Source organism: Pristiophorus japonicus, chromosome 6, assembly GCF_044704955.1.
Source record: "Pristiophorus japonicus isolate sPriJap1 chromosome 6, sPriJap1.hap1, whole genome shotgun sequence".
Taxonomy (NCBI): domain Eukaryota; kingdom Metazoa; phylum Chordata; class Chondrichthyes; family Pristiophoridae; genus Pristiophorus; species Pristiophorus japonicus.
Genome location: NC_091982.1, coordinates 143,529,691 through 143,547,012, shown reverse-complemented (window position 1 = coordinate 143,547,012; position 17,322 = coordinate 143,529,691). Strand labels below are relative to the sequence as shown.

Sequence of the window (17,322 nt, the reverse complement as noted above, 5' to 3'; positions counted from 1 at the left end):
GCGGACATCTCTGGGTGGGCGCGGGGAGAAGGGTTGTGGGGCTGGAGGAGATTAGCGATAAAGAGGGAGAAAGCCATGGAGGGATTTGAAAAATAAGGATCAAAACACTGCTTAACCAGGAGCCAATGCAGGTCAGCAAGCACAGGGATGATGGGTGAGCGGGACTCGGTGCGAGTTAGGACATGGACAGCCGAGTTTTGGATCACCTCTTGTTCACTTAGGGTAGAATGTGGGAGGCCAGTCAGGAATGCGTTGGAATAGTCAGGTCGAGAAGTAACAAAGACATGGATAAGGGCTTCAGCAGCAGATGGACTGAAGCAAGGGCGGAGACGGGTGATGTTATGAAGGCCTACAAAAGGCCCAACGCGTTGGAGAGGCGAGAGTGTGAGCAGCAGGGAGTCCGGGGATGTCGGAGGCCTACAAAAGGCCCAACGCGTCGGAGAGGCGGGAGTGCAAGCAGCAGGGAGTCTGGGGACGTCGGAGGCCTACAAAAGGCCCAACGCGTCGGAGAGGCCAGTCGGTGCAGCTGCAGCAGGGAGGCAAAAAGAAGTAGAAAGAAATCGAAAGGTGACGTCACAGCCAAGGGGGTAAGTGATTGGCAGGTGATTGGTAAGTAGTTTTTCTTTTTATTTTCTATATCAGTAAGTAACATTTAGCATTGTTGTTGCCAATTTAAGTTAATCTAAGGGTTAAGACATGGCAGGACAGCTCGGGCACGTGTTATGTTCCTCCTGTACTATGTAGGACGTCAGGGACGCTTCCGGTGTCCCTGACGACTACGTGTGCAGGAAGTGTATCCGCCTCCAACTCCTGACAGACCGCATTGCGGCACTGAAGCTGCAGGTGGATTCACTCTGGAGCTTGCACGATGCTGAGAATGACGTGAATAGCACGTTTAGTGAGTTGGTCTCACTGCAGGTAAAGGGTACACAGTCAGATATTAAATGGGTGACCAACAGGAAGAGCAGTGAAAGGAAGGTAGTGCAGGGGTCCCCTGCGGTCATCCCCCTGCAAAACAGATACACCGCTTTGGGTACTGTTGGGGGGGATTACTCATCAAGGGAGGGCAGCAGCAGCCAAGTTGATGGCACCGTGAGTGGCTCTGCTGCACAGGAGGGCAGGAAAAAGAGTGGGACAGCTATAGTGATAGGGGATTCGATTGTAAGGGGAATAGATAGGCGTTTCTGCGGCCGCAACCGAGACTCCAGGATGGTATGTTGCCTCCCTGGAGAAAGGGTCAAGGATGTCTCGGAGCGGGTGCAGGATATTCTGAAAAGGGAGGGTGAACAGCCAGTTGTCGTGGTGCACATAGGTAAAAAACGGGATGAAGTCCTATGAGACGAATTTAGGGAGCTAGGAGTTAAATTAAAAAGGACCTCAAAAGTAGTAATCTCAGGATTGCTACCAGTGCCACGTGCTAGTCAGAGTAGGAATCACAGGATAGCTCAGATGAATACATGGCTTGAGGAGTGGTGCAAAAGGGAGGGATTCAAATTCCTGGGATATTGGAACCGGTTCTGGGGGAGGTGGGACCAGTACGAAACGGACGGTCTGCACCTGGGCAGGACCGGAACCAATGTCCTGGGGGAAGTGTTTGCTAGTGCTGTTGGGGAGGAGTTAAACTAACATGGCAGGGCAATGGGAACCTATGCAGGGAGACAGAGGGAAATAAAAGGGAGACAGAGGCAAAAGATAGAAAGGAGAATAGCAAAAGTGGAGGGCAGAGAAACCCAAGGCAAAAAACAAAAAGGGCCACATTACAGCAAAATTCTAAAGGGGCAAAGTGTGTTAAAAAGACAAACCTGAAGGCTCTGTGCCTCAATGCGAGGAGTATTCGGAATAAGGTGGACGAATTAACTGCGCAGACAGCAGTTAACAGATATGTAACTGGCATCACGGAGACATGGCTTCAAGGTGACCAAGGCTGGGAACTCAACATCCAGGGGTATTCAATATTTAGGAAGGATAGACAGAAAGGAAAAGGAGGTGGGGTGGCGTTGCTGGTTAAAGAGGAAATTGGTGCAATAGTAAGATAGGACATTAGCCTGGATGATGTGGAATCGGTATGAGTGGAGCTACGGAATACCAAAGAGCAGAAAACGCTGGTGGGAGTTGTGTACAGACCACTAAACAGTAGTAGTGAGGTTGGGGACAGCATCAAACAAGAAATAAGGGATGTGTGCAATAAAGATACAGCAGTTATCATGGGCGACTTTAATCTACATATTGATTGGGCTAACCAAACTGGTAGTAATACGGTGGAGGAGGATTTCTTGGAGTGTATTAGGGTTGGTTTTCTCGACCAATATGTTGAGGAACCAACTAGAGAGCTGGCCATCCTAGACTGGGTGATGTGTAATGAGAAGGGACTAATTAGCAATCTTGTTGTGCGAGGCCCCTTGGGGAAGTGACCATAATATGGTAGAATTCTTCATTAAGATGGAGAGTGACATAGTTAATTCGGAAACTACGGTCCTGAACTTAAGGAAAGGTAACTTTGACGGTATGAGGCATGAATTGGCTAGAATAGACTGGCAAAGGATACTTAAAGGGTTGACAGTAGATAAGCAATGGCAAACATTTAAAGATCACATGGATGAACTTCAGCAATTATACATCCCTGTCTGGAGTAAAAATAAAATGCGGAAGGTTGCTCAACCATGGCTAACAAGGGAAATTAAGGATAGTGTTAAAACCAAGGAAGAGGCATATAAATTGGCTATAAAAAGTAACAAACCTAAGAACTGGGAGAAATTTAGAATTCAACATAAGAGGACTAAGGGTTTAATTAAGGGGGGGGGGGGGAATAGAGTACGAGAGGAAGCTTGCAGGGAACATAAAAACTTACTGCAAAAGCTTCTATAAATATGTGAAGAGAAAAAGATTAGTGAAGACAAATGTAGGTCCCTTGCAGTCGGATTCAAGTGAATTTATAATGTGGAACAAAGAAATGGCAGACCAATTGAACAAATACTTCGGTTCTGTCTTCACGAAGGAAGACACGAATAACCTTTCGAATGTACTAGGGGACAGCGAGTCTAGTGAGAAGGAGGAACTGAAAGATTGTGTTAGAGAAATTGATGGGATTGAAGGCCGATAAATCCCTGGGGCCTGATAGTCTGCATCCCAGAGTACTTAAGGAAGTGGCCCTAGAAATAGTGGATGCATTGGTGATCATTTTCCAACAGTCTTTCGACTCTGGATCAGTTCCTATTGTCTGGAGGGTAGCTAATGTAACACCACTTTTTAAAAAAGGAGGGAGAGAAAATGGGTAATTATAGACCGGTTAGCCTGGCATCAGTAGTGGGGAAAATGTTGGAATCAATCATTAAGGATGAAATAGCAGTGCATTTGGAAAGCAGTGACAGGATCGGTCCAAGTCAGCATGGATTTATGAAAGGGAAATCATGCTTGACAAATCTTCTGGAATTTTTTGGGGAAATAACTAGCAGAGTGGACAAAGGAGGACCAGTGGATGTGGTGTATTTGGACTTTCAAAAGGCTTTTGACAAGGTCCCGCACAAGAGATTGGCGTGCAAAGTCAAAGCGCATGGTATTGGGGGTAATGTACTGACGTGGATAGAGAACTGGTTGGCAGACAGGAAGCAGAGAGTCGGGATAAACGGGTCCTTTTCAGAATGGCAGGCAGTGACTAGTGGAGTGCCGCAGGGCTCAGTGCTGGGACTCCAGCTCTTTACAATATACATTAACGATTTGGATGAAGGAATTTACTGTAATATCTCCAAGTTTGCAGATGACACTAAACTGGGTGGCAGTGTGAGCTGTGAGGACGCTGAGAGGATGCAGGGTGACTTGGACAGGTTAGGTGAGTGGGCAAATGCATGGCAGGTGCAGTATAATGTGGATAAATGTGAGGTTATCCATTTTGGGGGCAAAAACACGAAGGCAGAATATTATCTGAATGGAAAAGAGGAGGTGCAATGAGACCTGGGTGTCATGGTTCGTCAATCATTGAAGGTTGGCATGCAGGTACAACAGGTGGTGAAGAAGGCAAATGGTATGTTGGCCTTCATAGCTAGGGGATTTGCGTATAGGAGCAGGGAGGTCTTACTGCAGTTGTACAAGGCCTTAGTGAGGCCTCACCTGGAATATTGTGTTCAGTTTTGGTCTCCTAATCTGAGGAAGGACGTTCTTGCTATTGAGGGAGTGCAGCGAAGGTTCACCAGACTAATTCCAGGAATGGCTGGACTGTCATATGAGGAGAGACTGGATCAACGGGGCCTTTATTCACTGGAGTTTAGAAGGATGAGAGGGGATCTCATAGAAACGTTTAAGATTCTGACGGGACTGGACAGGTTAGATGCGGGAAGAATGTTCCCGATGTTGGAGAAGTCCAGAACCAGGTGACAGTCTAAGGATAAGGGGTAAGCTATTTAGGACTGAGACGAGTAATTTCTTCACTCAAGAGAGTTGTTAACCTGTGGAATTCCCTGCCACAGAGTTGTTGATGCCAGTTCATTGGATATATTTAAGAGGGAGTTAGATATGGCCCTTACGGCTAAGGGGATCAAGGGGTATGGAGAGAACGCAGGAAAGGGGTACTGAGGGAATGATCAGCCATGATCTTATTGAATGGTGGTGCAGGCTCGAAGGGCCGAATGGCCTACTCCTGCACCTATTTTCTGTTTCTATGGAGGTGGAAACAGGCCTTATGCTGCGGATATGTGGTCGAAAGCTAATTTCAGGGCCAAATATGACCTCAAGATTGCAAACAATCTGGTTCCGCCTCAGACAGCAGTTGGAGAGAGGGATGGAGTCAGTGTCGAGTTTAGTTCGGTCCACGCACATACCAACAGGTGTGATCTACCCATTTCTCACCTGTTGCAGACTATTCCAGACACAATGAGATACATTTTCACCTTCACCACCAGGGTGTAATCTGGAGAATTTCAATCAGTGGGCTCCAGATTACCACCTGCAAAAGAAAATTTATCCGATCAAGTGAGAAAAGGACACTATGCAATGCTCAAGGCAGAGAGCTCATTTATTTAAATTAAATTGGAGCTGATGAGAGCAAAAAAAAGAGAAAGAACCCAGTTTCTGATTACATATGCAAATTATGATCAATTGAGAGAGTAAGGATACATCACTCTAAGGAGAATAACTACCTCAGCCTAGTGGTTATCTAACTAGAATTGGTAAAGTACAATCCAGTGCTATTTATAAGTACCCAAAATAATTAGTATGGTATCACACTGGATTCAGGGTGGAGGTCTAATATTTGCCGTAGCAACTCTTGTGTGCAGCATTCACATAAGATACAAGGCAAAGATTGATGGCGTTGGCACAAGTAGTGAGTGATTCCTGTCGAAGCTCGAGTTCTATATGGAGCAGAGATTGCTGCTCTGTACGCTCACAGGACGAGCGATTCTGGTCTGGAGATAACCTTGGCTACAGGCTGTGCTTGTATCACGAGTCATGTGTGAAGTCACGAGGACAAACTTGGAAGGTTAGAGACTAAGCCCATTGTTCACACAACTCAAAAAGCTTTGAATGTCGAGCTTGTAGCAATGTCTAAAATATCACTACATTTATACAATTCTACATGTTTGTAACAAATACGCCCCAGAGCCGGAAAAATACTAGTTGGTCACAGTAAGATTCACCTTTGGGATGTAGAACAGAAAGTGAAGTGAACAGAGTTCCTCTGGATTTTTCACATCCCCAGGCAGTATTCCGTTTACCCAACACACGCATTATAAAACAGAGAATAATTACACTGAAATAAATACTGTAACATGGAAACATGTTTAGAGCCTCTTGTGAGCACATGTTGTATAAAGGTGGTTTACCATCAACGCGCATTCATAGAATGATCCGAAACCTCGGCTGCACTTCCATTTTGATTCAAAGCAAGTTTGTAACAAGTGGCGATCCACACTTCAACAGTCCCACAGTGAAATGCTGAATCACAACACAAGGGAAAGAGATTATCAGCGCTGGTCATACTCCCCAATAACTGAGGCTGTGTGAACAGGATTGAACAATCATGGGAAAGAAAGAACGAGAGTGAATGTTGGTGTCAGTAAATTCCAACTCTACTGATGCCTGGAAAGAACATACTGGGCAGCCAGATTCCTGTCAGTTGTCACCCCAGAACACAATATAAAGGTTAATCCAGTCAGTTCACTGCTTCCGTTGCAAACTTTACCTCTTTCTGGGAAACATTGTCTGCATAAAGGAGGGGAGATAAAGCTGGCAATGATCGACATAGAATGGGATAGCTACATTCACAGAAACTATATTCACAACAGGTGTGACCCCATGACTGGAAGCAAAGATATTTCTGAAATAAAATCAATCAGGAATGTTACATGCTTTTATCCAGTCTTTTTAAAAATGTTAGAGAGCAAAACACAGATTGGGGCACTCACCTGGGGATAAGGTGGAACCTAAAATAATCATGAACTTTTAAAAAATAAATATTTAAGTTTCTTAAAAATTGCATTTAAAAAAAATCATAATGGAGAAATTTGACACTCCACAAAATTAAAATTTGTTTTTCAGGGCCATAACGTTTGTTTAGCAGTCAATACATTGTTGAAACCCCAGTAACATCTAATCCAACAAGGTCTAATATTTAATGGAGTGTTTACCAGCGATATTACCGCAGAAAAGCCCAAGTATACGTCACTTTCAAATTACACAGTGCAGCCAGTGTTGCAGCAGTGACTGACTGACTGACCGATCAAGGATTTCTGTGTTTGGATGCGCACGCGTTAAATCCTGAAGTTGCGGTCAGTTTCAAAGGGGTAATAATGGCGAATGCTGTTGGGCTGGGGATCACTGGGGCCTTTGGAGCAGGTTGAGTGTTGAAGAAAGAACAGGTAACAATATATCCCGTAGGAAGTGTTGGTAACTGATCTCTATTCAGCTCAGCAGCAGCAGTGGCCACTGTGAGGGCTCGGGGGCAAGGACTTGGGCCCAGGAGAGGGTCTCGGGGGCCAAAGGGGTGGCTGGACGGGGGGCCTGGAGAGGGTATCGGGACCACGGCAAGGGCTTGGGGGTGAGGCAAGGGCTCAGGAGGTGGGCTCGGGACCCGGGAGGGGATCTTGGGGACCAGGGGGGTCTGGGCGGGGGTCTCGGGGTCGGGAGGGCTGGGCAAGGGCTCGGGATCCGGGAGGGCGTCTCAGGCACCGGGGGGGGGGGGGGGGGTGGTGACTGGGCGAGGGGGGCTGAGAGGGGGTCTCGGGGCCACGGCGAGAGTTTCGGGCCGGGAATGGAGCTGAATTACCTGCTCCTGGTTGCTGTCTGGGATCCAGTGCTTGGGGAGTGAGGGTACCTGAAGATGATCAGACCCAGTTGTGAAACACCTACCCCTGTGGTCGAACGGCACTTAATCAGAATCCATGCTCACACATCAGGAAGGCTACAGTGAAGTGGTATTGTAGAAAAGGACTGTCAGGAGGTGTCGGAGAAAACTGAACAAGGAAGATTTGTGACCACTAAGCTACAAATATTCAGTTTGATTTTTCTTATATTATTAGATCACTATGCTTTGAATAAAAAGGGGCAACGTTGTCCCATTTGAACATTCCCCTCTCTTTAGAAGAAAGGCTAGGCAGTAGAACCAAGTCCTTCCACAGCAGCAGGTCATAGAATACAAAAGGTGAATCTGGAAACTGGCGTCGAATGTGGGGCGAGGGCGAAAACCTCGGATCTTATTTCCAGAGTTCTCCAATCGGCTCCTCCCCAGCTTTCTCTATGGTTTTCTGCACCCGAGATATTATCTCCTGGTGTAAATCTTCAATACTTTGAGAAGCATCCAACACCTGTTTTATTGAAATAAAGTTAAAATAAAGTTAAGTCTTGAAGGTTTTGAGTAAATAGAGTAAATAAAGAGAGACTGTTTCCAGTGGCAGAAGAGGTGTTTAACCAGAGGACACAGACTTCAGGTGATTGATGAAAGAAACAGAGTTGAGACGAGGAAAAACATTTTTATGCAGCGAGTTGTGATCTGGATGCACTCCTGAAAGGGAGGTTCAATGTAACGTTCAAAAGGGAATTTGATAAATACCTGAAGGGGAAATATTTACCGGGCTGTGGGATTAGAGCAGGGGTGTGGGACTAATTGGATAGCTCTACCAAAGAGCCAGCATGGGCACGATGGGCCGAATGGCCCCTTTCTGTGCTGTATGATTCTATGATGCAGTAAAGGAATACAGTAAAACATGTAAATGTGAAAACTGAGCTCTCATTCAACCAGAGAATAGTCTGCGGCGTCGGTGTCCTTCACTGGTGCTAGTATGGCAACCACTTTCATTGCCTCCCTCCTCTAAAAATATTTTTATAATCAAGAGACACACATGTATATGACTAAGTAGTTAAGATTTTTAAGTAAAATGATGGGACAGCTGAGACTTGTTGCCAGCAATTCCTGTGCCATGTGGGAACTCCAGGACCCTTCACGAGTCCTGGATAACCACGTGGGCAAGAAGTGTCTCCAGTTGCTCGAACTCTAGCTCAGGTTTTCGGAGCCTGAGGAGCGGCTGGAATCACTGCACGGCATACAGGAGGCTGAGAATTTCCTGGAGCGCAGGAAGTGGGTGATGATCCAGCAGTGTAGGAAGAGGCAGGCAATGCAGGAATCCTCCAGGGGTGTGGCACTCTCAAAACCGGTTTTCAGCGTTGAACACCTGCGTGGGTTGCCGTCGCCTTCGGGGTGTGCAGTCTACAGCACATCCACGGCACTGAGGGGCCAATGACTGCACAGGGGGGCACAGCAAAGTGTAGAAATGCAGTTGTTACAGGGGATTCAATGGTTAGGGGGATAGACAGGTGTTTCTGCAACTGTTGACATAAGTTCAGCGTGGTGCGTTGCCTCCCTGGTGCCAGGGTAAAGGGCAACAGACATTTGGGGTGGGTGGGGAGAGGGGAATGTCCGGAAGTCACCCTCCATGTGGGAAACAATGACATAGAGTGGAAAAAGATTGAGGTCCTACAGACAGTTTCAGGAGCTAAGGAGGAAGTTAAAGAGCAAGACTTCAAAAGGTAGTCATCTCTGGATTACTCCCAGTGCCACGTACTAGTGAGTATAGGAGCAGTAAGATAAGGCAAGTTAACGCGTGGCTGGAGAAATGGTTCAAGAGGATGGGCTTCAGATTCCTGGGGCATTCAGACCAGTCTTGGGACAGGAGGGATCTGTACAAGATGGACGGGTTGTACCTCAACAGGACTGGGACCAATGTCCTCGCAGAAAGGTTAACTAGTGCTGTGGTGAAGGGTTTAAATTAATTTTGCTGGAGGAGAGGCACCAGGATGAAGCACAAGAGAGGAGATACAAAGTGCACAGAGGACTGGGAGAGGCAAATAGCACTGGAGTAAAGAATAGTTCAGAAATAGGAGGGATCAGACCAGGGCAAATGCGAAGCAGTCTAAGATGGGTTTGTAGTGCATGGGCATAAATGCACGGAGTATGGTAAATAAAGTGGGTGAGCTACAGGCATAAGTCGTCACATGGGACTATGATATAGTGGCAATAAACAGACCTGGCTCAAAGAAGGGGAGGGATCAGAACTTAAGATTCCTGGCTACAGGGTATTCAGGAAAGATAGGGAAGGAACAAAAGGAGGGGGTGGCAGTATTGATCAAAGATACTGTTACAGCACTGGAAAGGGATGCTTTATTTGAGGGTTCAAAGGCAGAATCTATTTGATTAGAATTAAGGAACAATAGAGGAGCTATTACAAAAGCAAAATACTGCGGATGCTGGAAATCTGAAATAATGTGGTGCTGGAAGAACAAAAGGGAAGGGTTGTCATAGGTTGGAAGGCAGGAGAGATTAATTTTTAAAAATTTGTTCCTGGGATGTGGGCATCGCTGGCAAGGTCGGCATTTATTGCCCATCCCTAATTGCCCTCAAGAAGGTGGTGGTGAGCTGCCTTTTTAAACCGCTGCAGTCCGTGTGGTGAAAGTGCTCCCACAGTGCTGTTAGGGAGGGAGTTGCAGGATTTTGACCCAGCGATGATGAAGGAACGGCGATATAGTTTCAAGTCAGGATGGTGTGTGACTTGGGAGGGGAACTTGCAGGTGGTGTTCCCGTGCGCCTGCTGCCCTTGTCCTTCTAGGTGGTGGAGGTGGCGGGTTTGGGAGATGCTGCATCTTGTAGATAGTACACACTGCAGCCACAGTGCGCCGGTGGCGGAGGGAGTGAATGTTTTAAGACAGTGCATGGGGCGCCAATCAAGCGGGCTGCTTTGTCCTGCATGTTGTCGAGTTTATTGAGTGTTGTTGGAGCTGCACTCATCCAGGCAAGTGGAGAGCATTCCATCACACTCCTGACTTGTGCCTTGTAGATGGTAGAAAGGCTTTGGGGAGTCAAGAGGTGAGACACTTGCTGCACAATATTCAATCTCTGACCCGCTCTTGTTGTTACAGTATTTATGTGGCTGGTCCAATTAAATTTCTGGTCAATGGTGACCCCCAGGATGTTGATGTGGGGAATTTGGCGATGAATATCAAGGGAAGGTGGTTGAGACTCTCACTTGTTGGAGATGGTCATTGCCTGGCACTTGTGTGGCACGAATGTTACTTGCCACTTATCAGCCCAAGCCTGATATGGGCTGTTACCGGAGGAGACCGATATGGATCATCCACTCGGCACTTCTGGGTGAAGATGGTTGCAAACACTTCAGCCTTGTCTTTTGCACTCACATGCTGGGCTCCGCCATCATTGAGGATAGGGACATTAATGGAGCCTCCTCTTCCAGTTAGTTGTTTAATTGTCCACTACCATTCACGACTGGACGTGGCAAGATTGCAGAGCTTTGATCTGATCCGTTGATTGTGGGATCGCTCAGCTCTGTTTATAGCATGCTGCTTCCGCTGTTTAGCATGCATGCGTTGCAGCTTGCCCCAGGTTGGTACCTCATTTTTAGGTACGCCTGGTGCTGCTCCTGGCATGCTCTTCTTCACTCCTTATTGCAGTGGTTCTCAACCGGTGTTCCGCGGCACATTGGTGTGCTGTGAACCCTTCACAGGTGTGCCGCCAAATTGTGTAAAAGTATGGTGGAATTTAGCTGATTACACAATGAAACACAAACCATTTAACTCTGAAACAGAAGTGGAGGGAAAGAGACAGACAGATAGTATATGTCATCTACTATATATATATATATATATATATATATATGACACCACTGCTGTAGTAAACATTGCCAATATTGACAAATAACTATCTATTTATCTCTACTATTATAAAAAAAAAACTATGTTCTAGAGTTGTACAAGTAATAATGACAAGAGACAACACACACAAACAATTTAAATGTCTATACTCAGAACAAAATCCTTTGGCAAAATGTGTTTCCTTTGAGTACTCGACACCCCCCCTCTCCCCCTCCTGATAGAGAAGTGTGAGTGCCTACCATCATATAAGACTGTATGTGTGTGTGTGTATGTATATTTACGTTTGTGTGTGAATGTGTGTCTGTACCAAGGGTGTAGCCGGGGGGGGGGGGGGGGGAGGGCACTTGGGCCATGGCCAACCCCAATCCAAAATAATAGTTTAAATTGTTCATGTGAAAAGCTTAAAATGTGATTAATTTGGATGAAAGAAATGAAAGACGAGTCTAACACATATGCAGTAAAAAGTGTAGTTTTTATAATAAAATGTCAAAAACTATTTAATTATGTTTAACCACATTCTTATTTATATTTTGTTCTTTTTGTTTATTGATCTGCAGCTTGATGTGTGGCCGGGACTGGCAGCATCTTTGACGCTTTGACCTGATATAGCGCCAATTAGCGGCTCCTTTGATGCATGCGGCATCCAATTTGACCTGGCCTAGCCCTAGCGGTTCCTTTAATTTTTGAGAGTTGGCTTTTAGCATATTTTGACCATAGTCAAAATCAAAACTTCCTGTTCAACTCTAGGTTCGTTTCTGTCTGGACTCTCTGGAGTTTGGAAATTGGAAGACACAGTTCGTGTCGGTCTGGAGTTTGGATCACTCAGGCGAATAAAGTTTGTCCCCCCCAATGGACAAATTTATCATAAGAAAACGTAAAAATGAGCAAGGAGCTATCAATGACAGTGCCACTACAAGTGCCATTAGTAGGCCTACAACCAACGCCGGTACAAGTGATGCCGGACCAAATCCTAAAAAATCCAAAATTAATCATCAATATATGGAAGATTATTTGAGGTTCAGTTTTTCATGGACAGGAGAAGAAAAATGCCCCATTCCACTGTGTGTTGTGTGCGGCGAAAAACTGTCGAACAGTGCAATGGTTCCCAGTAAATTAAAACGTCATTTTACTACGAAACATGCACATCTAGCAACAAAAGATCAGAGTTATTTTAGGAGATTGATGGCAATGCAATCAAAACAAGTGGAATATTTTGAAAAAAATGTTAAGTTGTCAGATAAGGTTCAAATTGCTTCTTATGAAGTTGCTGAATTAATAACGCAGAAAATGAAGCCTCATACTATAGCCGAGTCACTTATTTTGCCTGCATGTCATAAAATTGTCAAAATAAGTGGAACAAGAAATTGCAATATTCCGCTGTCTGATGATACAATTCGGAGAAGGATAAATGATATGTCAACTAACATTGAAGAAAATGTAGCCGACAAACTTAAACTCGAATTTTGCTTTGCAAATCGACGAGTCTACCGACATTAGTGGTAAAGCACAATTATTAGCATCTGTTCGCTTCATTCATGAAAACGAGATATTGAACCAATTTCTGTGCTGTAGAGAACTTCCAGGAAATACTAGAGGTCAAGACGTATTTGATTCTGTGAATTCATGTTTAGAAGACTCGAAAATTTCATGGGACTCATATGTTGGAATCTGCACGGACGGTGCTCCATCTATGGTGGGATGTGTCAAAGGATTCATTACGCTCACAAAAAAACATAATCCAAATATATTATTCACCCATTGCTTTTTGCATAGAGTAGCACTTGTTGCAAAGACCTTACCGCTAGAATTAAAATCTGCGTTAGATCAAGTTGTTAATATTGTAAATTATATAAAATCAAGACCTTTAAAAACTCGCTTGTTTAAACAGCTCTGCAAAGCTATGGATACACAGCACCAATGTTTACTTTTGCATAGAGTTAAGATGGCTTTCAAGGGGAAAAGTCTTATGTTGTGTATTTGAACTTAAAGAAGAATTGTCAGTATTTTTTGAAAGAGAAGGAAACCATACCTTTTGCAAATACCTTAAGAGTGAAATGTGGTGCGCTAAGTTAGCATATTTGGCAGGTATATTTAATTGTCTTAACAGCGTTAATACCAGTATGCAAGGGAGAAATGAAAACATTCTCACCTCCAAAGACAAGCTATTAGCTTTTCAGAAAAAAATTTCTATCTAGAAAAAGAGCAACAGAAAAAAAATCTTGAAATGTTCCCTTTGATACCAAGTCACAGAATTAAAAAGGTTGCTCCTATCGTGATAGAGCATTTGGCATCACTGGAAGACAACATCAAAAAATATTTTCCATCTTTGGATGTAGAGAAGTATGATTGGGTAAGAAATCCATTTTCTCCAATGAGTACGTCAGATTTTCATTTTATATTGCAAGAAGAAGAATTGAATTCTATTTCTACGGTCTTAAAATGAAACATTCAGATATGTCTCTTGATGTGTTCTGGATTTCTATTAAAGAAAAATATCCTGCAATATCAAAAAAAGCCTTGATAATTCTGATGCAGTTTTCAGCATCATATCTCTGCGAATTAGGATTCTCAACTCTTACGAACATCAAATGCAAAGTTGAACACGAAATGAGTCACCTTATCGGTTATACGCCCTAATATTAGTGACATAACTAAAAAAACGTCAGGCTCAAGTATCACATTAAAATACTAATTAATCTATAATTAATGTGAGGAATTATTATTATAGTGTATTATTTTATTGTTACTTTCAGAATAAAAAATAATTAATAATATACATGTGTATAATGTTGTATATCGTCATATACTGTGATTAATAAAATGTTTTTTAAATTTTCTGAAACTTGCTTTTTTTTGTAACCTGTGTTCACCTTTTAATCCCTTCAAGTGTGCCGTCAAAAATTTTAGTATTCGAAAGTGTGCCGCGAACACAAAAAGGTTGAGAACCACTGCCTTATTGAACCAGGGTTGGTCCCCTGGCTTGATGGTAATGGTAGAGTGAGAGATATGCCAGGCTATGAGGTTACAGACTGTGGTGAAATACAATTCTGCTGCTGCTGGTGACCCACAGTGCCCCATGGATGCCCAGTTTTGAGCTGCTAGATCCATTATGAATCTATCCCATTTAGCACGATGGTGCCACACAACACGATGGAGGGTGTCCTCAGTGTGAAGATGGGACTTTGTCTCCACAAGGACTGTGTGGTGATCACTGCTACCAATACTGCCATGGACAGATGCATCTGCGACAGGTAGATTGGTGAGGACGAGGTCAAGTAAGTTTTTCCCTCGTGTTGATTCTCTCACCACCTGCCGCAGGCCCAGTCTGGCAGCTTATGTCCTTCAGGACTCGGCCAGCTCAGTCAGTAGTGGTGCTCCCGAACCACTCTTGGTGATGGACATTGAAGTCCCCCACCCAGAGTACATTCTGTGCTCTTGCTACCCTCAATGTTTCTTCCAAGTGGTGTTCAACATGGAGGAGTACTGATTCATCAGTTGAGGGAGGGCGGTAGGTGATAATCAGCAGGAGGTTTCCTTGCCCATGCTCGACGAATGGGATGGTGGTGCAAGGCAAAAGGGGGTGATAATGAGACAAGTAAAGAAACAAAAAATGGGTTTAGAGGAGATGTAAATGACAATAGCAGAATCATTACAACAGCTGCTGTCCGAAAAAATGGGGCCAGTGCTTATAATCTGAAATGATTGAACTTATGAGTCCAGAAGGCTGTAAAGTGCCTAATGGAAAGATGAGGTGCTGTTCCTCATACTTATGTTGAGCTTCATTGGAACATTGCAGGAGGCCAAGGATGGAGAGGTCAGAGTGGGAGTGGGGCAGCGAATTAAAGTGATAGGTGACCGGAAGCTCAGGGTCACACTTACGGACTGAACGGAGGTTTTCCGCAAAGCGGTCACCCAATCTGCATTTGGTCTCCTCAATGTAGAGGAGACCACCTCGTGAGCAGTGGATACAGTATACTGAATTGAAAGCAGTACAAAGTAAATCGCTGTTTCACCTGGAAGGAGTATTTGGGGACCTGGACAGTGGGAAGGGAGGAGGTGAAAGGGCAGATGTTACCTCTCCTGCGTTTGCATGGGAAGGTGCAGTGGGAAGGGGAACATCCGTCAGGGATTGTTGAAGAGTGGACTAGGGTGTTGCGGAGGGAATTGTCCCGTTGGAACGCTGAAGGGGAGGAGGCAGGATGGGAAGATGGGTTTGGGAGTGGCAGCAGGATGATCTGTTGAATGTGGAGGCTGGGGGGGGGGGGGGGGGGAAAAGTGGTTCTGGGAGAGAGGGGAAGGTGTAAGAGTGCGGGAAATTGGACAGAGACGGGAGCTGCTGGGTGGTTCCTATTCGATCCCTAGGCAACATGTGTGGAGTGAACATTGGCTCTGAATGAGACACGTTTCTGGTAAAACATTAATAAACAGCATAGTTTTAACGTTACTGGCTCTACATCCTTTATCATACAGACTATCACCCCGATAAATCTCTCTCAACTAGCTGGTCAGTGTTGTGGAAAGTGCTTTCAGTGTTATTCCCCAACAAAGCCCGTGCGTGACACCCTCCTCAATTCACACCTGGTGACAATCGACACTTCCTCCTTGGGCCCGTCATTGGTGCCCCCCTCCTGCCCTTTGTAAAACCCCGGCCCATCGAAGACACTCTGCCCATACCTTCCAGTTTAGACTCTCGTCTTTCATCAGTTCTCCAAACTGTTCAAGCACCAGCTCCTGGAAAGCAAGGTTTTCATAGCGTTCATTGCCAAAGTCCCCTCGCTTCATAGCTGCCGCAGGGGTAAGATGAAGGAACAGAATTACATCTGGCTTTGGAATACCAATGTCTGGCTGTTTGCACCACTCCAGTGTAAAATCCTATTCGAGGAAGCAGTTCAAGCAGTATTAGGAGGAGAGATGATTAGCATTAAAACTGATCAAATAAAACACCATTCTGTGAGCTTTTACAGGTGGGCTGAAGCGTTTCCCACATTACAAGTGAAGACACCCCAAAAGTACTTCATTGGCTGTAAAGTGCATTGATATGGGAAACGCAGCATACAATTCGCGCACAGCAAGCTCCCACAAACAGCAATGTGATAATGACCAGATAAACTGCTTTTGTTATATTGATTGAGGGATAATTATTGGCCAGGACACCAGGGATAGCTCCCTTGCTCTTCGAAATAATGCCATGGGATCTTTTACATCCAGTGATCATGAAAGGCGTGATATAAATACAAATCTTTCTTTCTTTCTCCCATCATTGCCAGGGATTTGCAGGAAACTAGTCCTTCTATACCGCATCACAGATTTCTGGGAAAACCAAAAAGGTTAATACTGTAATTCTCACACTTCACAAAGAAAGAAGAGAAGCTAAGACAGACAAAGGTTTATCCTAATTAAGGAATGGTATCAGTTAGGGTTAAATTCATGTGTCACCGTGTCTCAGTAAACAGAAAGGCCCCAAGTTTCCACATGATTTGCTCCTGATTTTTAGGAGCAATTGGTGTAGAACGGAGTATCTTAGAAATCGGAATTCTCGTCATTTAGTTTGCTCCAGTTCTAGTCAGTTAGAACAGTTTCACTTTGGAACAGAATTTTTTTTTCAAAAGGTGACGTGACCGGCCACTTACGTCTATTTTCAAAGTTTTGGCAGTGAAAACGTACTCCAAACTAACTTAGAATGGAGTAAGTGAAGATTTTTGTACGCTCGAAAAAACCTTGCCTACACTTTAGAAAATCAGGTGTAGGTTACAAATCAGGTGTAGGGAATGGGGGGGGGGGGGGTTTAAAGGGAAGTTTACAAACATTAAACACTTCAGTTTTACAAATAAAGAGCCATCGTCAATAATAAATGATAAATACATCAATAAATCAACCAATAAATCAATCAAAAAAAATTAATGAGAAATAATTTTTTTTTTAAAATCAATAAATAAAACATTTTCTACTTACCGACTGCAGCACCGGGAGCCCTCCAACAGCGTGCTGGGATGCCCCCCTCAATGTGTCTCTGTCAGTGTCTCTAGCTCTCTGTCTGTCTGTATGTGTGTCTCATTCTCTGTCTGTCAGTGTCTGTGTTTCTGACAGCGAGGGGATGGGGGAGAAGGGGGGGAGGGATGGGGGAGAAGGGGGGGAGGGATGGGGGAGAAGGGGGGGAGGGATGGGGGAGAAGGG

General features: G+C 44.7%; 1 protein-coding gene across 1 annotated transcript in view; it reads right to left on the bottom strand.

The window, feature by feature from the left end:
• Positions 1–4,995: 4,995 nt before the first annotated feature.
• The window catches only part of LOC139266188 (thymidylate kinase-like), a 15,402-nt gene continuing 3,075 nt past the window's right edge, over positions 4,996–17,322 (bottom strand). The window contains exons 2-3 of the mRNA XM_070884020.1: positions 15,823–16,020; positions 4,996–7,793 (exon numbers count right to left, since the gene is read on the bottom strand). Of these exons, the coding sequence (XP_070740121.1) occupies positions 7,683–7,793; positions 15,823–16,020 (309 nt within the window). The 3' untranslated portion in view covers positions 4,996–7,682. The remainder of the gene's footprint in view (positions 7,794–15,822; positions 16,021–17,322) is intronic.